Consider the following 23,683-nt stretch of genomic DNA (forward strand, 5'->3'; position numbering starts at 1 on the left):
TATGAGAACTTACAAGCATGGGAAAAAAAATACTGCATACCTTAAAAATACAAATAATTTAGGGATCTTGCTTCTATGCACTGCTGATCAATGCTGAAGTGATTTCATTAAAAACTGCCTGGAAAATCAAGTTCTGCGTGCTATGTTTTTTTTTTTCTTCCTATATTAATGCGTGCATTTCTTCCCTAATGTCAACCTTCTGATGGGGTAAAGTAATACCAGCATAAATGAGGCTTTTGAGTTTCCTCTTGCCAGGAGAAAGCACTGCTAATCACGATAGGGTCGTGATGGTCTCATTTTTTCCGTGAACAGAGAAGTTTAACTTTGCATGCTACCAATATTCCGTTACCTGGCTTGCCGGCTGTTTCTCTGAGGCGGCTGGGAGCGGCATTTGGCTCTGGGGGGTTTGGGGTTGCACGTAGATTTTTGGTTGGTTCGGAGCCTGCTGCAGTTTAGGGAGCTGCTGCGTGGTTTTCACTGCGAGCACCTGTACTACAGTTTGCGGGGGCTGTGCCATTAAGGTAGGAAGCTGCCTGTCTTTGGCCACCATAGGATGCTGTGTGTGCTGTACATCTGGCTTGGGCTGTGCTTGTTCTTGCTGGAGAGGGGTGAGTTTCTGATGCCTGATGGAAAGCTGGGGCATCTGCGGGAGTTTGTGCTGGAGCTGGTCTGCCTGCAGGTGGATGGTCTGCTTCTGTTTAGTCTGGAAGCACTGCAGAGTTTTCACTTGCAGCTGAGTCTGCTCCAGCTGGGGCTGGCTAAGTTTCTGCTGCTTAGCTGACTGTGACTGAGTCAGGGCAGATCGGTAAAACAGACCTGTCTGAGGGTCTAAAGTGTCCATCTCTTCAACCTCGCCCTCCTCAGTTCCAAGCTCCTCGCTGTGTTTGGTAAAAGCGGTGTGACTGCTTAATGCCTAAGTAAAAAAGGCACAAAGTAAGAATGAAATAAGAAAAACACCTATATTGCTACATTTTCCTCACACTGGAAAAGACTTGGTTATGAGATTCATTCAAAAATTTTCAGAAGGAAGAGCCTAAAAGACCAAGAAACTCAAGTTTTCTAAATCTAAACGGGCCTTTAGATTGAGACTCTTGTAATTTCAACTCTTAGACATTAAGTACTGCAAAAACTGGTCCACCCACTTCTGTAAGAAAAGTCCTCGAGGGCCCAGAATGTATAGGTAGGAGGAATAAGGTTTCCCTGCAAGCACAGCTCAACACAGAAAAGGAAAAGGCTCCCTGGCTCAGGACACAGCTCTCTTGCCTGGTCATCAGAGATACTGACTCATCCAAAGAAAAGAGCGCAGCAACCCAGGAATGAGGTGACCAGAGAAAAGCCAAGGTTCAGAGAAGCCCATGTTGGCCGTGTGTATGTCCAATGCTGTCGTGAAGGGAGGAGTCACTGTCTGAGGGACATGCCCATCTGGGTCCCCACAAAGGGCCTCTCTGCTCGGAGTGGAAATGGTTCATCGGGCTTCACCAAGGCCTGTGTGAACAACGCTCTGCACTAGCCGTCCTCGCCCCTTTGGTCATATTCTGGGCCCACCGAGCAACAGTTTCCCAGAGACTCGGCTGCCAGGAGGGAAGGAGACTGGGGAGGGGACGAGAGCACTCCTGTCCGTGGAAGGGATATTGCTCTGTGTCGGTTATAACAGTGATGGGAGGAGGCATTGATCTTGAGGGACACGGCTAGGGCCAGCCTGTTTGACCTCTCTGGGGGTCCTGAGAAAGCTCAACGTCAGGACCTGCCAGCATCCAGGCTGAGATCTGATACTTAGCTAAACTTTGGGCACCTGGCTTTCCTCAGGGACACAAAATCTACCTCAACCCCATCCTTCCCACTTCCTTGTCATACTATTCCTTCATTCTAAACTTTAAAGCTTTGAGATTCAATCGAAACCCTCCCTATCTCGTAATGACCTTACACATACAGGTTTTTCATGCAACAATTTCTTTATTGCCATTCAGGTTAGTCTGCTTACAATTAGGATCAACTGCTACCACTCAAATGATGGTGATTTATGTGACAACCAATGCTAAGTCACACTTAAATCTGGCACCTCTGATATCACTTTGTATAGAGGCAGGATGCTTTGGGTTTAAATCCTGGCTCTGCCACCCAGAATAAGTTACTTCTGTAAGCATGAGTTTCCTCATTTGTAAGAGGGATAATACACCAACCTTGCAGGATCATAGTGAGAATTAAACAAATTAATGTATTTAAAGCTCAAAGCACAGTATCTGACACAAAATCAACTTATCAATGTAGTCTTCTCTTTTCCCCATTACCCCTGGTACCAGATTTTCTGTTTTGTATTAACTCATTCTCCTTCCTCACGGAGTCTCTTCCTCCTTAATTGGTCACATACAGTAAAAGAAGTCAGATATTTATACCTACTTATAAATAATGTTTCTTATGAGAATTCATTCTAAAAGTGAAACACCTACAAACAGCTAAACAAGCCAACTTTTATTTCACTTAAAAATCTCACCTCAGTGGTAAATGCTTCCATAACAATGTAGATGAAAGAGTGACCAATTCTGAAGTCATAGATTCATCTAGATAGTTCCACACTTTTTAAATGTTCCAATTTTACAGAAGATCCATAAACACTGTTTCTTAATTACTTTCCAGTGTTAAGATTCTCAATTCATTCCCTCTACTCAGTCCTCACAGATGAAAGAACTACACAAATGCTCTTCAAGTCAGTTATTTCCTCTGTTATAATCGATGAAACTAAACCTTATTTCAGGAAGGAGGCAGTTACAGAAGGTAAGAAGAGAAAGAAGAGATACAACCTGCTGCATAATGTGGGTGATTGCTCCAGGGGAAGATGCCGGGATGGACTTCACCACCACTGAAGTCTGTGTTGCGGTCTGTGACTGAGCCACATGCTGGAGCAGGGTCCGCTGGGGCTGGGAGGGCTGTTGGGGCTGGGAGCGATGGCTGACTGAAAATAGAGGAGGTGATGATATTTCTCCAGAAATCACCACAGCATCTGTAACCAGTAGTCATTTTAAACAAATGTCTGTGAGATTGCATCACAGAGAGAATGTGTGGTACTGTGAACTAGGAGGCAGAAGACCAGAGTCTGCCCATCTATGAGCTGCGTGACTCTGAGAAAGTCACTTATCTTCTCTGAGACTCTGTGTTCTCATCTGTAAAATGGGAATAACAGAGCTATTATAAGGATGAGATGAGAAATGTGGAAGCGCCGTGAAAACTATTATCACAAAGGAGGAACACACCCCTTAAAGTTATATCCTCCTGAGAGCTGTATTTAATATCTCCAACAACCTTCACCCCATTAAGGTAACAAAACAATTATAAATTTCTATAATCAAATCCCAGACTAATATCTTCAAGGATACTAAGGTAATACTTTAATTTCTTGGTCCCAGTTCCAAATGCAATACAAAACCTAAAGCATGCATTTTTTTACATGAAGTGACACTGTCTTGCAGCCTTACAGTTTCTAAAGATGTAAGAGGTCAAGATGATACTGCACAGAGAACTGGACCAAGACTCACACCTGGATTCTGTCCCACTCTGCCACCAACCAGCTATGTGAATTTGAACAGGTCATTTAAATTCTGTAAGTCTCTAAACCTTTAGAGGTTTTATTTTTGTTTGTTTGATCTTTGGTTTTTTAAAATAGGATAGTAAAAGAATTTTTCTACCTAGAAGAGGATCAAATGAAGTAAAAGACTGAAAATGGTCCTTAAATTGTTAAGTCTTATAAAGTAAACAAAAGAATAGAAAAATCACAAATTTTGCTCGTCTGACATAAATGGGTGAGAATACAGGGTAACAGGGAAACAACCCCATTTCTTTTTCTCTCACTACAAAGTAGGTCCAAAGGAATAAACTAGACATGTATATATCAGTGTAACGGATGTAAAACGATACGTCTACATTGATACGTCTCTTACCAGCCTCACCTTCAACGTTTTAAAGAGTAAAACATTCACCACTTCTTACTCTACAGAGCCTTTTAAATGCTTATGGTTACTGGGAAATGAGCTTTTTGAATCAAGAACACAGGAAAACAAATATGTAAGATTAGCAAAGGATTTTGAGAGTATCAAAATTCTCTAAATAACCCATGATTCTAATGCTCAAATATCTCCATCTGCAATTTCAAGTAGTTCCCATATTCAAGTGGTTCCATGTTTAGAAAAGTCATAGTGGAATGTCCAAGGAGAAGATGATCACTACAGAAATCAATGTCAAAGTACCACCCAGGTATTATAAGTACAGAACTAAAACTATCCAGTGAAATATAAACAAGCTTTATTTATTTTTATAACTCATTCTGTCTATGTTCACAAACACAGTTTTTCTATCGTTGCTTATACATATGCCTACATGGGATAGAACAGATTATAGGCAGCATCACTGGTATAAATGTACTGCAGTATCTTACTGAATTTCACAGTATGCTTTATATGCACATTTTAAATTATATGAGTTAATAGAATCTTCCATACGTGCTCAACCAAACTGAAAAAAAGTGTTGATATTAAAACAACTATTGAAATAATTTATAATGTGACAGAGAAAAAAACAAATCATACTAATATTGAAATTAAACAAATTAATGAAGTTTTTTACAGAAATGAATGACATTTGAAAAATAAACAAATAATTTTTCATGAAATTACCAGATTATATGGAACATTTCCACTGCCCATACTAATCTTCGTAATTATGACATTAAATTTTTTATTAAGAAAGGAAATGGATTTAATAGAAGATCAACTAAAATCATTTAAGAATAATCCTCATTCAAGATACTGTAAATCCGTTTATAGTAATTCCCCAGTGTGCAGGAAAGTCAGAGAAAACTAACACCTACTGTAGGATAATATAAGAGATCAGGGCCAGGAAGCTGGATTTGAAGTCAAAGAAAATGCTTAATGTGGCTGAGGATATGGTGGGGAGGAGATTATGGAAGGAGGTCAGAGAGTGAACATTCGGAAAACAGCTGAAGTGACCTTATCTGGGCTATATCAACAGCATAAAACAGTCACTTATTTCTTTAAGCAGCTCTTATTTTTTCCAATGTCAAACTGCTTATTTCTGAGAAAGAATCCCACTATCCTGCGAAAGGGAAGTCTCCTTTTCACTGAGCGGAGCTTACCTTTCCTCTACCAGATCAGAGTAGAGCGCATCCATTTAAGTGGTTCCCCCCAAAACAATTATCTTTTACCTTCAGTTATACTACAAATGGATGCACACCACTTACCTAGAAGGGGAAAAGCAACCTCTGTCCCCTCATCAGTGCGTTCTGAAAAGGATAAGTAAGGGAAGAAATCATAGGTCTTTTCCTCTATTTACCATTTGATAATTTAGTCTATCCCCAGAGGTTAATACTGATTTCCCCAACATACTGCCCTCTGCTTTATTTAGCTTTCTGCTAAATACCTCTAAAGAAAGAAGCTAGATGGCTTTCCATAGTCTTTAACTGGATTTTCCCTTCTGGCAATTTTAACCCATTAATCTTTAAAAGTATCTCTTAAAATGATACCAAAGAATTCCTTTTCCGCTGTGGTATTTTTTACAGCCTTTAAATGTCTGTAACTTTATGTTCTCTTTTAATCACTGCTTAAGAAAACTTAAGACAAGTGTTCTTGACATACTGCCTTATAAGTCATTTCTCCTAACCCCTAATTATTCACATTACTATCCTCTGAACTATTTCAAATCTCAAGGTAATGAAGTGTCCAAGCCTTCAGAAAGCAGTGTTTCAGGTGTGGTCTCACCAGAATATGAGAGAAAGAATCTATTATCCTTCCTGCTCCACTTTTCTATCTATGCCATTCAAAAATCTCATTAGTGTTTTACTGCCAGACCACATTTTAAACAAATACCTAATTTGCTTTCCATCAGAACTCCTAAGTATTTACATGGATTTCAAGTTTTCCACATTTTTTTTCTTTACTTTAAAAAAGTATTGGGTTTTATACCTTCTTTTTCCCTTGACCCAACTCCCCTCCCCTACAACTAAAAAACTCAGATACATCAAAATATTTATTCTTATATGAAAGGTATTTTATCCTCTCTACAACCGTCACCCTATATTCACAGACATCATTTATGGCCAACTTGCAATTGTTTATTATTTGCAGTTTGCAACAACCAATTGATTTTTTCCCCCTCGTCATTAAAGATAGGGTAAGTCCCAAGGACAATGTGAATTTGCTCTGAGAGCAAACTGGAAAAGATCTAGAAATATAAAAACTATATTCTCCCCCAAACAACCATCCCGTCAAATCCAGAAAGGTAGCTCTCCCACCTTAATACTACTTTTTAAAAGGACACCTACCAGTAGTGATGTATTCAGCAACTAGTTCTGACTCTACCACAGCAATGGATGGACTCTCAGGAGAATGTCTCTTTTCCTGGGTCATCTGAATAGGCACTGCCATCTGACTCAAGTCAATAGTGGGTTGTCTTGGTTTAGATTCCAATTTTTCCTTTACTGCATAAAAAAGTCAGGGGAAAAGTTAACTTTTATTACAGACAAGAATCAAAACCAGAGTTGTCCATGGGAATCATGAGCCAGACCTCTGGGGTGCCACACTGGCAGTGACTAAGGAGACAGTGAATTGAAAGGAAAAAAGCAGACTGCTATGTATGGTTGTAGAATGCACAACTTGTGCAACCATACCCAGCAGACTAGCAAGAAGAACTCATGTGCATTCAGACTAAAATTCCCCCCTACTATGACTAGGCCAAACAATCTGTTTCCTTTGTACACACTCCTCTTAGAACATTTCGTTTACCCTTCTTCAAGGTAGTCCCTGGTATTCTTGAGTTCACCAACCTGAAAACAAAGGGTGAATAAGCAGTATACACCATGATTTGCTCTAGGGCGTACCTACCCAGAAAAGCACAATACAATGACCGGTTTAATTTGATCTATTAAAAATTCAAGATAATCTTCAAAGAAATTTACCAAGTCTTCAACGACTCTTAAAGAATAAAAATTTTCAGTGTTAGGAAAAAACAACCTCCCTGTTCCTACAAAAATGTTTTATGGAATGGTCTGGAAACAAGAATGGGTTCCATGGATAAACTTACTTTCTATCTTACCACTTTTTCTATAAAATCTACTCATTTGGTTTCCACCATCTATAAGACATTAATGGAAATGGCTGAGTATGTCAAAGACAAGGAGCTGAGGAAGTGCCTAAGGCCAAAAATAACACCAATAGAAAGACTGACCAAAGATATTAAATGCTAGTATTCTTTGGCTAGTGTAAAGTGGATGTTACAACAAATAGTTACCAGTAATTAAGTCCACTGAATGATCATTCAGATCATTCCCACGAAGTATAATGTGACAAAATCAAGCTAATCATTTAAACAAAGAAAGCAAAACAAAATCAAAATAATACCACAGTCACCCCACAAGTAGAGAGGACACTGAATTAGGAATCAAAAGACATGGAGTTTCACTCTGCCACTAGCCAACTGGGTAACCTCTCTGGATCTCAGTTTATTTATGCATAAAATGAAAGGGTTGGATGAGGTCATTGTTAAGGTCTCTTAAGTACCCTAACAATCTTTGACTTATCATAACAGGAAAGTCAGTATAACTGACACAGGTTTTGCCTAGAGTTTACTGAAGATATTTAAGTAACCAGAAATACTGATAGGATCTTGTAAAATGAGGCTGGCTTTGCATGGAAGCTCAAGTGGTTAACTTATACAATGAAATATAAAGACAAAACAAATTAGAATGCTAGGAAGGGCCATTAATGGTGTTTTATGTCCAGAAAGCTGCCCCACCAGTATCAAGGAGGATGGCAGGGACCCTTCGATCTGCCTCCTACTATTCTTACATAGAACTAGCAGCTATACTGCATCTATCCTTGTGCTTAGAAATGACAGAAACTACTGCCTTCTCGTGACAAGAGGCTACAGGATTGCCCTTTTAAGCAGGAGACAGAAAAGAAAGAGTTCTGCCATTTTTTTCTTCCCTGACTAGTCTATCCTTCAGTACTCCTGGGCACATCTTACTGAACTGACAAGTAAACAGACTGCAGCAATGATTACAGACCAGTCCAGAGGGGGGAAATGTGCTCAAATAATAACAAGAAAATATAACAGTGGTAGTATTTTAGCACAACCCATCTCTAGAGAAAACATGCTTCATTCAATTGAGCATGTGAATTCATACCTGTTGTCTGTTGCAGTTCTAATAGAGCTTTGATTGTTGAAGTAGCTGATTGTGATTCACTGGATACATCCTGATAAATTATGGTGGGGCTAGTCTCCATTGCAATCTCATGTTCTGACCAATCCTGACGCCGGGAAGCAATTACATGAACTACAGGCTGGGAATCTGTTTTATATTAGTTAAAAAAAAAAAACCCTATAAACAAAGTTTCTCTTAAAAAAAAAGCAATTTTTTTTAATCTTTGTATTTACTGCACACTTCATGCTTTATCTCCCCAAGAAGACTGTAAGCCCCCAGAGGGCACAGTATCTTCTGTGTCTGTATTCACTTACTCATTCACTCGTATACACTGATTCAACAAACTAGGCACCTATATGCAGAGTCTATATTGGCACTGAGGATATAAAGGAGGAGCTTACGGAATAATCAGAGGACGCTCAAGAAGCACACAATCTGGTTGGGGAGACAGACATGTAAAAAGACAAATTACAATTCCATGTGATAATTGCTATAATGAATAGGTGTGCATTTGTGTAAGTAGATGCGTGTTTGTGTATAAGAACAAAATGCTGTGGGAGTCTTATTTTCCCCAATGCACCTGAAAATGTGTTCTGTATTACAACCTGAGCACCCAGCCAACACTTATTGGATGGCTGAACTACTGAAAAGAAATCCTGTCCACCAACAAGAATGGATAGATGATCTAGAAGCAGGATGATATAATAGGACACATTTAACATTTGGAGTTCAAAGTCTTAGGTTACAGCCCCAGCCGTATCAATTATTCGTAAGTTGAGTCTTTGGGTTTTAGCGCCATCATTTCTAAAGTGACAATGATAGAATTACCTCTCTGCCTCACAGGATTTCTGAGGATATGATGAAATAATATATGTAAGAGAGCTCCATAAACCATGAAGGACAGTAGAAACGTTACTGTTGTTATGTCCTCAAAGTTCTTGATTCTGAGACTCTTCATTAGTTTCAAAATGAATTACAGCCTAACTCAAGGCTTATTATAGTTATGCTATGAAGGGAGGCGTGTAAATACTAAATGTGCATCAAAACAAGCAACAAATTCTTGAGTTTTCCATCTACAGAATAAGCAGATTGGACTAGATTACTGTTAAGTTCCTAAACTCCTTTGTCAGGACGCCACACAGGACAAAAACTATGTTGGATCCCCACTCCCAAGTTTAAATTACAATGGAGGAGACATAAAATAAACATACATATAGCTTTGTATTCTTGGGTAAAATCAAACGACTAGGGGAAACAAGACAAATGCATGGAAAGAAAATGACTGCTTTGATTGGATTAGTCAGTGAAAGCATTACAGAAGAATGAGAAGAATTCATGTAGCCCCCCCCCCCCAAAAAACAAGAATTCAATATAAGTTCAACCTTCCTTGAAGCTTATATTTTTAAAAACCACAAAGTTGTCCAAAAAGGTTGGGGAGGTGAAATGACTCTTAAACAAACAAACAAACCAGCCTTCCCAAAGAAAACAAAATCGATATACAATAGATCTAGAATTCTTAATTACCATTAACAAACTGTATCCCCTGCCCCCCAAACACCAGGTAGAATATACACCACACCAGGGATGTATAATTTGCATTAAACTTCTCCCCAAATTCTAGAAGACTGTGGGACACTATCCTGCAATACCAAATGTCATGTGATGCATATTACAGTTTTTCTTTACTTGTTGTAAGTAGACAAATAGAACTTACACTTAAGAAAACTAATTTTATTAGGAAATAATTCTTCTTATAAAACCTAAGTTCTCACATTTAAGAAATTCTCATGGTGATGTAAGTACCCCTTTGGGTAGGTGAGAGGACCCATAGCAAAGAATGACTGCAACCCAATTCTGTAATATTCACTAATATCCAGAAAAAAGCAAGGATTGCATTTGCAGAGAGTTAAGGTAGAAAGAGACTAAAAAAAGAAAACAAATTTCCACACGGGAGCACCTACTAGAGACATCACCCCAAATAACATTATCCTGTAGGATAGAGATCCTTCACTCTTTCTGCCCATACTCAGAGAGCAGCCGATCACCACACAGTATCACTGCAGCCACCCCAACAGCTCTGACAAAGAATGAAACTGTGAACCCACATGTAAAAATCAATCCTTGAGTGATTTTCCCCTTTACTTTGGCTTTTATGCTTAGACTAGATAAATCTATTGCCTATTAAGTCTGATCCCGAGGTTAGAATGCAACGACTGAGACATCAGGAGCCTGATCTCACAGTACCATTTGATTATGAAGTGTATATCCCTCCAGACTTCCCTATCTCTCTTGAGGATGGTGGCCTGCTAACCCTCATGTATCTTTCCCCACACATCACTTAACAAATATTTACTGGACATCTACTACATGTTAGGTACCAGAAATACACATTGCACTGTTAAATGCAAAGGCAGATCAGGCATCCCTATGGAAGAATGTCTCCTGTGACTTTACCATAAAAGGCCGATATCGCACTTTCACAGAACAGTTAAGACCTCTCAGCTGGCAGGGATCTAAAAGTTCATTTAATGCTATCACGAATCCTATGCTAAAATCTTCACAATATCCCCACCAATCCAGGAACAACACCACCAGAGAACTCACTATTTTCTAAGATAGTTTCCTTCCATTTCTGCAGTTATGACAATCAGAAAATGTTCTTACATGGAATGGAAACAGGGCTTCCTGTGACTTCTACCCAATGGTTCTAGTTTCCATCCACGTATCCACAAGACCAACTCTATTCCCTCTTCCATGTCACAGTCCTCAAGAAAACTGACAGCTCCCAATGTCCCCAACGCAATCCTCATTTTCTCTTCTCCATAAAAAATACCCTGTTTCCACCAACCTTTTCTCACATAAAATGATTCCCAGATGCCTTACCCATCTAAACCACCCCTTTTAAACTAAACCTAAAATGTCTATGTCCCTTCTTTGATGTAACATGTACGTTCCCTCTGAAGTATTGTCATAAAGCCCAAGGCCTTCACGGTATTTAACTGCCTAGATAGCATCACTCAAAATGTCTCAGAGAACATTAGTTCCTCAACACGTTCTGCAAAAGAAGGGTCCTACGGTCAAAAAAGTTGGGGGAACATTTTACATTATATACTCTACTCTTCATCTTTCACAATATATATTAACACATAGTAGCTCTGAAAAGTTCTGCAGTACGTATGTTTTGCTTAACTTGGATTTATTCCCCACCATCACCATGATCTACCAAAATCATAAAGCTTCTGGAAGAATCATCCTAGAAACCAACTGGTGGCCTCCTTAAAGCAAGGTCTTTACAGGATGCATTTTTGTATCTGCCTCATACCTTGTTCCATCTTAAATCCCTACCATTGGTTTTCTCTCCTTGCTCTCTTCCATTTCACTTCACATAATCTTATATTCTACCTAATCTACCTTAAACCTACTGGAAATAAACAAAATATAAATAAAGAAATCTTTAATATTTCTCTTTTTAAAAAAACTTGGGGGCGCCTGGCTGGCTCAGTTGGTGGACATGTGATTCTTGATCTCAGGGTTGTGAGTTTGAGCCCCATATTGGGTGTAGAGATTACTTAAAAATAATCTTAAAAAAAAAATCACAGGAGTTCTTTTTAACTCTTCTTGCAAGTTTTTTGTAAGCTTGAAATTACATTAAATGGAAAAGTTACCAAAGGTGGGAGAGAGGCAAAAACTACAAAAGAAATATAAGGGAAAAATGAACTGCTATGTAGTGCTTACATTCCCAATAGGTATGACGCTCACATACTTTGAAAGCCAGCATGATCTAAGACTGACCAAAATCTTTATCCCTTTCCCTTTAAATCATAGCATATATATCTCCAGTCATTGTGAGAATGCACTACAGAGCTATACAAAGATATGGGGGGATGCAGATTATAAAAACTGGCTTTATAATCTAGATATATGTATTCTGAATTGTTAACCTTTTCTGTATTACAGAATATTTTTAAAATAAATAATATGTAATGATACAGGACAAATAAATAAAAACAGATGCAGCCATGTATAGTAAGAGACTGAAAAGCAGAAAAACCTTCCACTCAATCACTTCCAAAAATAGTCAAACTTTTGTCCCATTCTTAGAATGAAAACTTAAGACTGCTTAATGAAATGGCATGTTTGGGAAGTAATGATTGGCTTACAGCTCCCTTAGGAAAAGACTAGCAATTTCAAAAGATAACCCAAGATTATGAATATAAAAACATCTACTGTTCATGTCGCCCTTTTAGCACAACTCATAAGCTAAACATTTTACCTGTCCTCTACAAAAATATTTCTCAAAGGAAACAATGGCATGTATTATTCAAGGAACAAGAGACTTTTAAAAGAGGAAAATGCAGCTGATGTGCTGAAGTAAGAATGGAATCTTTTCATATCGAATCATTAAGAAATAAAGATCAAAGTGTCATATTGTTTGTTAAAATCAACATTTTTACTTATTTTTGATTGATGAGTTTTCAAAGACCAATTCAAATGTTATCTCCTTCATGAAGCTTTCTTATCCTCTCCTCACTGGAGTGTGACTTTTTCGTCTTTGGCATTTTTGTTTGTTACTAATAAACTTATTCTACTCATACTGACGTTGTACGTGTATTTTTAAATCCCCTATTCTAGCTTTTAACAAGAACTATATTTTACTCAACATTTATAGGGCCTAGCACAATACTTAATATAGAGTATAAATAAATAACTGCCAAATTCAATTAATGGACTAATCAGCAATTTGAACCATGTAAGCAATCTGAAATTCCCACTGATCTGGAAAGACCCTGCTAAACAATTAGAATAACAACAGTGCAAAAGAACCTGCATTAGAAAAGTGAAGATGCTCAAAAAGTCCTCCAGAGAAAATAATGGGGAGGTGAGGTGAGGGAATGGAGTGAGTGAGGAAGGATCAGGGAAAGATGAACAGCTCTGCTTATTAGATGCACTGGAGCATGTAAGCAAGCATAGGCACAGATACACCTACCATCTGACAATAAGGGCTGTCTAGGTAACTGATAAACACGAGTGCTAGATTTGTAGGTCTCAAAGCTTACGATCAAGAATTTATTTCAAGAGACTTCCTAGATGAACAACATAACTAAAACAGCACTGAGGATAAAGAGCTTCCCTCCTATGGAGTCTGGCTTCATAGCTCCTTCCTTATAATTAGGACAACCATACAATATCATCTAAATTGGGATACCTCTGAGAGTGAAAAGGAATGCTATTCATAATTATGCTACAACAGATATAAACCAGGACCTGTCCTCTACAAACTGCAATATATGGTCACTCTACTTACAGCCCATGTATGGCCCACCTCTGGCCACTCTAATTCTTTCTCAAGGTTCAACACTAAACATTCAAAAGATACATTCACTTTCTTGCCCACTTCTCCCACTTACCCAAAAGGAAACAAAAAGAACCACAGCACTATTCAAGTTTGGTAACACCTACCTGCCAAAATCACCATCTAAAGTTTACCAATTATTTGATGAACATATGCCATGCAGGAAAGAATGGTAAAGTCTTACCAAAAACAAAACTTCAGCTCACTGATTACATATCAAAGAAAAATAAAATCAAAAGAATCGATAAATCAAAGCATACATGTTTGTTTGAAACCTCTAGATTCAACTATTTTGGAACTAGGGCACTATGTCAGAAGTAATTACATAAATCAGAAGTAAAATGGGTCTTACCCTGGGAACTCTGGGAGGACTCTGTAGAAGAGGAACTACTATCTGTGTAACTCTGTGGGTCTTCTTTTCCCTCTTGAATAGATGAATTACCAGCTTCTGCCACCCTAGATGCTTGCTGTAATGTTTCTGTGACCAGCTGCCTTGTTTGTTCACTAACAACTGTGGCTTGAAATGTCACTGGTTTGGGTTTAATAAGAACCTAGAAGAAAATCAGAAATATACCCATTTTAAATTTTAGAGCACTATTTAAAATAGTAAACTTCCAGTCATGAATATTTTCCTGACATGGGAAGTTGCATTCTGTATATTTACTATGCTTTGGGCACAACATTGTTCATCAAAGACTAATTCTATCTAAGAACTAATTAGAGTCAAGCCACATACAACATTTTAAGTGGTACGTGCCAGAGTGCAACAGCCATAATTTTGACAAGAGGCTCTCCCCCTGTTTTTTCTTGCCTATAATGACTTCAGAAGTCATTTTACAACCTGTAGTCTATATAGTAGAACGACAGCCACACGCTACAGACTGCAGAACAGAAAGACACAAGGAGCCTGGATTCCCAATGCCACAAGAATAGTCCAGAATTTCTTCCCTCTGGACATTTATTAACATAATAAAATAATTAACATATTATTATTATTAACATAATAAAAACAAAACCCTAATTTGTGTAAGCCACTGTTCTTCAGGTTTCTTTTCATTAGCAACCAAAAGAAATTCCTAACTGAGACACCTGCACAAAGTAAACATGGTTGGGACCCAAGTCATCTTTGAAAAATACCCAGAGAAACACTGACTTAGACAACTATTATTAGAAGCAATACGAAACATGTTATAGATCAACTCCTGGCAAAGGTCAAAACCGCAGACACTTAAATAAGTGATATGGGAGAGAGATTTCAAACTGAACCATTTCACTTCAAAATTTGAACTCTAGGAGTTGACTTCACTTGGGTGCCTAGAATAAAAATATTAACTGACCACATTTAGTTTTTATTTTTCCCATATGTAAGATTCGAAACCTTTTCAGCCTCTACTAAGTCACCCATTTTCAAGAATTCAAAAATGAAAACACGGGTTATACTATGATGCAGACGATGGAGCAAATGAGAACTGTTACCAGTTGAAACTTAAAGTCAATTTGGATTTATTTCTAATCATAAAACTTATTTGTTTTGATGTGTAAACTATTTCGCTATGATTCTGAGGGAATTGACTCTCAGGGCAAATTATTAAAGGTAAATTAAAACCTTTTAAAAGAATTCTAGGAGAACATTTCTCAACCAAAGCTGACATTATTTCCTTTGACATTCTCAAAAAAGCAGTTAAAGTAGGTACTTCATAAAATAAATAGTAGGCTAGCAACATAAGATTAAATCCTGAGCCTCAATTTTATAGGCAAATTTCCAGAAAAACTCCCTTATCTTCTATTGCTTGAAAAATGAACAGATCTCTAGCTTCTCCATCACTTAAGTTTCAAGTAAAACAAATTTTATACGTATATAAAGTGCTTTCAAAGGCAATATTAGCTTATAAAAAATACTTTTTTCTGAGAGATTCCACATAACTACCATTCTCCGTCAAGCACCTACTTCTCAAATAACAATATATACCTTCAGCAAATTTTATTCCAAGGGGGTTCATTTCCTCAATCTTTGCTCATGACATGGCACAAATATTTATATTATCAAAAAAAAGAAAAAAGTATTGAAGAGAGAAACACAGGTTTTGAAAACAGATGATTATGCACATTTGGTCATAACTTTTAACAATCTGATTTTTTAAAGATTACTGATCTTCTCGTTCAAATTTCTAACATAGAATTTTAGGAATGTGAAATCTACCAGAGCCAAGAAAAACCACCATATCTTATAGCATACCTGTGTTTTCCCTTGCTGCCCATAAACAATTTTTGTCGGGATGATTTTAGCTGCTGGTTGAACTGTGGAACCTATTCCTTTTGGCTGAGTTACAATCATTTTGGTGATGGGTCTTGTAGCAGTGATAATAGCTGGCTTTGCTCCTGTTGGCACCGTCTGAATAGTCTTTTCTCCCTAAATTAAAGTCAGTGAATATATGAGACTTATATGTATTTAAATGCCAAAAACTGAAAAATCCTTTTACTGAAAAATCACAGAGAGGTTTTACCAGGATGATGGGAAAAGGACTGTAAACTAAATAGCAAAGTACAATGTTTCTAGGTGATCAAAAATCCTAGACTTAGTTGAGATAGTCCTAAAAGTCATCTGCCCAACTTTCTGCCCCAAGAAGGCATTAATTATTTCCTGACAAGTGAATTTAAAAAATTATCTCACATAAGAATATTTACTACACCATCACATTCATAGAATACATACATTAAAATAGTCTGGAATTTATAGAAGAATACATACTAAAATGTTAACAATAACTATCTCTAAGAGTTGGGATTATAGGTCTCCCCCCAGTTTCACCTTTATTTTCTAAATTACCCAAAATAGGTATTTATGTAATAAAAAATAACTGCACTACACCAATAGCTAAATGTATACATAGAAATAAATGAAGCTCCCCAAATACAAAACTATAAGGACATACAGCAACGTCTATGTGAAAATGCATGGGCAAGAGATGAAATCAGCAGATATTAATAAATGTTCTGAGGTTATATGGGAAAATACGAAGAACAAACTTAGGGCATTTCCCACATTTTACTATTAGTATGTTACTAATATCACTTTAGTCTATTAACTAGATAGCTTGGGCCCATTAACTTTTCACCATTTTTATACTTTCGTCTGCTTTATTCTTAAGTATCTTCTGTCATTCATAGAGTCAATACTTGAGCTTACTTAAATTCAGAAACAGTGATTTTACTAAAATATTAATTTTTAAAAGTTAACATCCATAAAACTGAAAAATTTTCACCTTATTAGTTTTTAACTTTTAGTCATCATCATCTAAATGTGTGGCCATCTAAACTCGGCAGCCAGTAAAAACAAAGCACCCAGGTGAGCTGGCAGAAGGTAATCACTCTGAATTTAGAGCTAAATAGGATTACAAAAATCACAAGTTTAACTATTTACTGTAAGGGAGATAGTTATCTAAGGGAGGTATGAAGTGTCTGTCATTCATGTTATTACTTATTTTAATACAAACACACCCTTCACAGCAGCAGCTTTGGAAGGAGCTCTAGTTCATTTGCCAAGAGCCACTAGTTTGCAAGTGGGCACGCCTATCTATCAAACAGCTTAATGGGCCCTGTCCGAGTATAATGGCCCATTCAAAGCCTATCAAAACCAGCTAGCAAGCTATTTTTTGAAGAAGCTCTTCTGATGTATGTGTGTAGACATGCCCAGGTAAGCAAGCTGTTGAGTACAGTTGCATATACATATGTGTAGTTTTATGCTCTGATCTGTTTGTTTTACTAGTATTTCCTGTGTCAAACCACTGCTGTTAGATATACCTAGCAGCTAGGATTCACATACAGCTCTTCGATGTATGTGACCACAGGACTTTGGGTACATGGCACCCCCTCCTACATACCAAATTCTATGAAACTGTACACCAGACTATAAAAGGGTTCTGAAAATCGGAATTCTAATCCAGGCTTTATTTTGGCTTACCATGTGAACTCAGGCTATGTTTTCCCACATGATGAAAAGATCTAATGCCAACATTATAAAGACTGCGATGCCTAGGAAGCTACTAGAGATCTACTACAACGAAGTACAGCATTTTTTTCTAGCAAAGTAGGGACATTACTAAGCCTAAATAGTTAAGTACCAAGAGTAACAACAGCAAGAGAAAAACTATTGAGGACTTCCCATGCGCCAGGCACTGTTCTAAGCACTTTCAAAATAGCTACTAGTTACAGAACAAACTCACTGGTAAAGATCATCATCCCCAACCTATAAATGAGGAAATTAAGGATGACAGAAGTTGAGTAAATTTGCCAAGGTAAAACAACTATGATATTAAGAGACAAAGCCCAGGTTTGTCTAACTCCAAACCTCTGCACAACTGCCTTCACAACTATAAATGAAGTGGTTATTTAACTTTTTTTTTTTTTTTTACTAGCTGAAAGAGGTAAAAATGAAAGTAAATCCCTGTCAATTAATTTTCTTCATCCCGAATATTTCTCTTTGCCCAGCCTATGCCAATACTAGGCTCGTGTCTACTGGCCAGAGGCAGGAATAAAATCATCCTTTAACAGAGGTCCCCCTGTAGTTAAGCCGGTGGAATCCTCCATCTGGACTAAACTAAGCGTCTAAATCATGGTCTAAGCAAGCTATCTATGAGCAACATGTTTTAGAAATTACTGTGAAAAATGGCACCAGTTGGTGGTGTTTTAACAGTTATGACATCACAGTAGTGGTAAATCAAACCATACAGGCCACTGTGGGGTTCTGAAGTCCTTAGGCCAATATTTGTATAGCTGGTCTTTAAAATCCTCAGGGCATTCGCTGAGTCTGCAGGACAAGCTCTTACTTACTCCAGCATTTAGCAATGTTGTGACAACGTTTTTGCCCGGGAGGCCTTGAATGGTCGTTCCTTTTCCTGTAGTCTTTTGCACAACAATCACATTGGGCTTGGAAGTCATTGGGATTGTAGTGATTTTGGTAGTCGTTCCTTAGAGAAGGGGGGAGAAAAGGAGGCCTGAGTTAAGGACTAGTGATATTTGGTTATTTCTGTTTATGCTGTATATAATTAATACATGTGGTTAATGTCATCCTAAGATGACATGAAGGTTGTCATAAGGATGAAAATGAAGGCTTGGAACAGTAAGTAGAAGTTGTCCTAGAATGAGAGAATATTAAGAATTGACTTTTACAGCAGTCATCTTTTTGGAATATGAAAAACTGCACACCAAAACCAGAATCTAAAAATATCACTATCAGTTTCCCCAACAATATTCCTCCCCTGACTAGTTAATTGAAACAAATAAAAATCTGCATTCCACAACAAATGTTTCCCCAAACCCAGTATTATATTTATTTGACTAGTGTGATGGGAAAACTCTTCAAAAAAGAACATTAAAAAGAAGTAAATACTTATCAAAATTCACATAACATTAGACATGAGAAAATTTATGAAAATAAGCCATTTGTTTAAAAAAAACAACTCATAAACCAAGGCACAGATTAAACACATGCTCTTGTAATCTGCAGCACTGAGGATGAAACTCTAATTTATATATTTATATAAATCAATTTCTAGTTTCAACAGTTAAGATCTACTCAGGAGATCTACATCTACTGATCCAAACATATTATCGTGCTCTCCTCCCCACATCCTTCCACAACCTGCTTCTCTTATACCTATCAAACTTGTACCCTATATTCTTCCGATTGTTGCAGTGAGAGATCCTGGTGCAAATCTTGCCTTGTGAAAGCCCCTTGAGCTCCAAACTCCATCTTTTTGCATCCCTAATTCCTGAGTGCTTAGCACATACTGTATGGCAATTACGCAGTAAACGTTGTTCGATGAATATGTGAACAAACTCAATTTGTCACCAATTATGTCTTCTTTCAAAATGTTAGCAAATGTCAACTCAACAGACAGACCCTCACCTCTTTTGGCTTCCCATATTTTCTCCTGATTTCAAGTTTCTCTATCATACAAATAGCTGTCATGCTCCCACTATATCAAACATCCTTAAAAAACTAGTTTGATCATGTCTAGAACCCAGAACGTAAAATTGGTCAAAAACCTTCCCAGGGCAACTGGTTGACTTAATCGGTAGAGCATGTGACTCTTGGGCTTGTATATTTGAGCCCTATTCTGGATGTAGAGATTACTCTAAAACAAAACAAAACAAAAAAACCCTTCCTAATCCCTATTTTATCTAGTTCTAACTTTCTGTCTTAGGTTTCACAATCCTAGATGACCTGACCCTTAATCTACCAATTTGATCTTATTTGTTCCTAATCCATAAACACTCCACAAACTCTAGTCTAATAAGTAATTTCTTCACTATGGCTTCCTATTTCCTGCCACATAGAGCCCAAATTCCTCTTAGGTTTCCAGGTTCTGCCAGACTTTAATTTTAGGAATAGCCAATACATATCTCTCCTTCAGTTTGTTGGTTTCCACACTGGTTCTTGAGCGTATGAGTCTCAATGTAACTTCTATGACTGTGATCTCCTCTTCTCATGAAAACAGAGAAGTCATACTTTTCTTCTCTAGGCTTGCATATCATTTATCAAATGACTAAGTACAGAACAGGTACTCATTTAAAAACATGATTGATTAATATGTTCCCAAGAAGAAAAATTAAACAAAATTTTCTTCTTTTCTACTACAAAACCAGCATTCCTGACTAGAGTTTTAGAAATAAAGTTCCACTAAGAATAAGAATATTCTAGTCAATTTATGGCAATCTTATTACTTATTACTTTATATATCTTTATAATATACTTGCCATCATCTAATGTCTTGTCAGTCCAAGGTAACACAGTCAGGTTACATAAAAACGCACTTTTATCCACACACCAGCTTCACAAATGTTTTTCCCTTTATCTGTAGTTTTTGAATAGTAAGCTGTTAAGAGCCACAAAGACCACACTGCCCATTATTCATATGTATCAACTTCAACTCTTACTTCAATCCCTCATACATGATTGATTATAATGACTCCTTCAACGATACAGCCTCACTAAATATTTGGTTAATAAAAGTGTTTTTTAGAAAGTAAGCATTAAAAATTATCTCAAGGAAATGTTAACTAACCTTTAACCAAAGTACAAGGACCACTTTTTTGAAACACTTGCTTAACAAGTGAATTATATTTGTATCTAAGTCATTGTCTAATCCTTTCCATTACAGGGATCTGTCAACTTATTAAACAGTTGCAGATCAAGTTCACCAGCTCAACAAATTGAAGGGTGAGAGGAAGAAGATAGAAAACAGAAGAAAAAGGTGTAACATAAGGAAAAGTACAGTGTCATATTAAAACGGAAGACTTTGACTAGAATTATCAAGTTATTAAATTCTAAAATTCCAGTGAGCATGCTTCTATCTTTCAGTTGATAACTTTGTTGTATTGATGAAACAAGTGTTACTCATTTTTTTTAAAGATCTTTCTCTAGGGGTGCTTAGGTGGTTCAGTTGTTTGAGCATCAGACTATTGGTTTTGGTTAGATCATGATCTCAGGTGGTGAGATCAAGCTTCCAGCTGAGCCCCACCTCACTGGGCTCTGCACTCTGTGGGGAGGCTGCTAGAGATTCTCTCTCCCTCCCTCTCCTTCTGCCCCTCCGCCCACTTGTGTGCACACCCATTCTCTCTCTCTCTAAAATAAATGAATCTTTTAAAAAATAAAAATAAAGGTCTTCCTCTACACTTTCACAGTAGTCAGTCTTTTTTGCTCAAAGCATGTGGGGGCAGAGGAGGTGTCAAGATACATTTAAAAGAATAGGAAAATATTATTCTATGAAAAAAGTGTAAAAGCTGATTATATTAGATCTCAATGTGATTTTAAAAATACACACATACACACATACATGCTACAACAGAATGTATAAAAGTTCATTTGTTTAGCATTCTCTAGCGCAGAGAATGCATCCACGTACATCCCTATGTATCACAGCACCCAGCCCAAGATCTGGCTCATAGGATATCAGAGAACCCACTATATATATGGTCTTCAATTATAAAGAGTTAAGACACAATGGTGTAAATTAACTGTAAGTCACGTTTGGATCACGGCCTATGATATTGGATGCATTCCAGGATTTCTATTTAAAAAAGAAGATTCCTGTAAAAATGTGAGCATTATGGTAGGATGGCTTAAAGAAACTAATTTATTGGCCCAGATTTTACTGTTCAGAGATTTTTTACATCACCCTAACAATGTGGTCTCTTGGGTAATGTTTTATGTTGCTTTGCTCAAAGAATGAGCAAATGAATGAACTAATGGATGGAAAAGATATATTAACATTATCTCCTTGTCTGAACATCATACTAAGGATCAAGAAAATCAAAATCAAGTCTTGCCACTGTCACAGGTTCTCATAATGTCCTTCGAGTGAAGATGATGAGTTCATCTCTGAAGGATCCAATCTTCTGCATAAAATAGACATGGTTCCTTAACCAACCCTCAACAAAGTTCACAAGAAAACATACGTATCTGATAGGCCTCTCTATATGTACACATATAAGTAAATATCTGATTCTAAGGAGTTAAATAACTGCAAAAATAGTCATGCCTTCCATTTAGTTGCTTATTCTAATGAAAAGAAAAACCTGACCTTTCTAGAAAGCACTCTGGAAGCATGACCTTGCTTTCTAGAGAAAAGGAAGTAAAGTCTTCACATAATAATTTATATATAATGATGTTTATCACAGGATTGTTTATAATGACAAAAAAATCGGAAGCAACCTAGAACATTCAACAATGAGAAAATGGCTAAATTATGGTGCATTACATAATGAAACATTGTGTAACCAGTAAGTGGGGGCAGGGAAGGTGTCGAGATACATTTAAAAGAATAGGAAAATATTATTCTATGAAAAAAGGGGAAAAGCTGATTGTATTAGATCTCAAGGTAATTTTTAAAATACACACACATACACACATACATTTATAACCAAAAAAATGAACAGAAAAAGGAATGAACAGAAATATATACACTTAAATTTTAACATATTTCTCTGGATGGTAAAAATTGTGTTTTTAATTTTCTTTATATCTTTCTGTATTTTCCAAATTACCCACAGTAAGGGGGAAAGTATCATTTTTATTTTTAAAGCCTTCTATTCTTACAGCTAAATGTCTGGGTATCTTTTAAGAAAAGCATTTCATTTTTGTTCGGGGGGTAGGGAGGTAGGGTAGGCACAAATTCTAGAATCCAGCATCTAATTATGGGTTATCCAAATTCATCCAACTAGGCTTACCAGTTCACTGTGAATAGACAACCAGGGACTGAAAACTGCATAAACTAACTTATAATCCCACTATCACGAAATAACAAAAACATTATAAAATAAGAGAACTGCCTTTATAAAGAGTATTGATATGTAATGTAAGGATCAGTCAGAAGAGCAGTAAAGAGCAGTCAGAAATGAAAGATTCCTTAAAATAAAAGTGTCAGTGAAGCAGAAGTACACACAAAACAAGCTCCATGCAACCAATAGCACTGTTTCAACTTTGTGCCAAGTAGATCCTCTTGTGCTAGAAAAGTTGAAGAACTCTTCTCACGTATACCCACTATACTCGAAATAGCCGCTAACCATGGTTGCTTCATACAAAGGTGAATAAAACGTATACATGCATAGGGTATATATCTCTGCTTCTAGGAAAATATGCTTGCTTACTGTACTGCTCTAACCTGGTACAAAGCTGCTAAATCATAAAGAAGGTGTGAAAACACTGGCCTTATGACATCTAGACATTCCTTCAAGCTGTAAGGTTACTATGAATTCATATGTAAGTAAAGAAAAAACATTATGGTGATAAAAAGCTACATACCAATGAAGAATGATCACTTTCTGAAAAATGTTTGAGAATGTGCTCTATACCATTAAGATACTGTTAGGTAATAAATCATAATTTGAGTGTTCACTGTGTTATTTAAAAAATCCTCTTAAAGCTGGAGTATGATGATTCCCTACTGGTTTCACCCTCCTCAGTTTGGCAAACACTGGATTTTCTCACTTACACTTAAAAATAGAGCCAGTATTAGCAGCTTTAAATATAGTGCTTTATGCCAATACCATGCCCTGCCTTGTTTTTTGGTTTTGTTTGTTTATTTGTTTGTTTTTTCACTCCCTGAGTTATCAGCAACATC

General features: G+C 37.1%; 1 protein-coding gene across 27 annotated transcripts in view; it reads right to left on the reverse strand.

The window, feature by feature from the left end:
• The window catches only part of EMSY (EMSY transcriptional repressor, BRCA2 interacting), a 97,793-nt gene that overhangs the window by 18,605 nt on the left and 55,505 nt on the right, over positions 1-23,683 (reverse strand). For 8 of the 27 annotated variants that reach the window (XM_026518137.4, XM_026518140.4, XM_026518132.4 and 5 more), the window contains 8 exons: positions 18,390-18,526; positions 15,796-15,969; positions 13,912-14,110; positions 8,189-8,353; positions 6,329-6,484; positions 5,249-5,290; positions 2,799-2,950; positions 350-913 (listed from right to left, as the gene is read on the reverse strand). In XM_026518137.4, the coding sequence (XP_026373922.1) occupies positions 350-913; positions 2,799-2,950; positions 5,249-5,290; positions 6,329-6,484; positions 8,189-8,353; positions 13,912-14,110; positions 15,796-15,969; positions 18,390-18,526 (1,589 nt within the window). Of the gene's footprint in view, positions 1-349; positions 914-2,798; positions 2,999-5,248; positions 5,291-6,328; positions 6,485-8,188; positions 8,354-13,911; positions 14,111-15,795; positions 15,970-18,389; positions 18,527-23,683 lie in introns of all 27 variants that reach the window. The other 19 variants (XM_057316602.1, XM_057316594.1, XM_057316599.1 and 16 more) reach the window with 5 other exon arrangements.

The sequence above is a fragment of the Ursus arctos genome, unplaced genomic scaffold (genome assembly GCF_023065955.2).
Source record: "Ursus arctos isolate Adak ecotype North America unplaced genomic scaffold, UrsArc2.0 scaffold_22, whole genome shotgun sequence".
NCBI classification, from domain to species: domain Eukaryota; kingdom Metazoa; phylum Chordata; class Mammalia; order Carnivora; family Ursidae; genus Ursus; species Ursus arctos.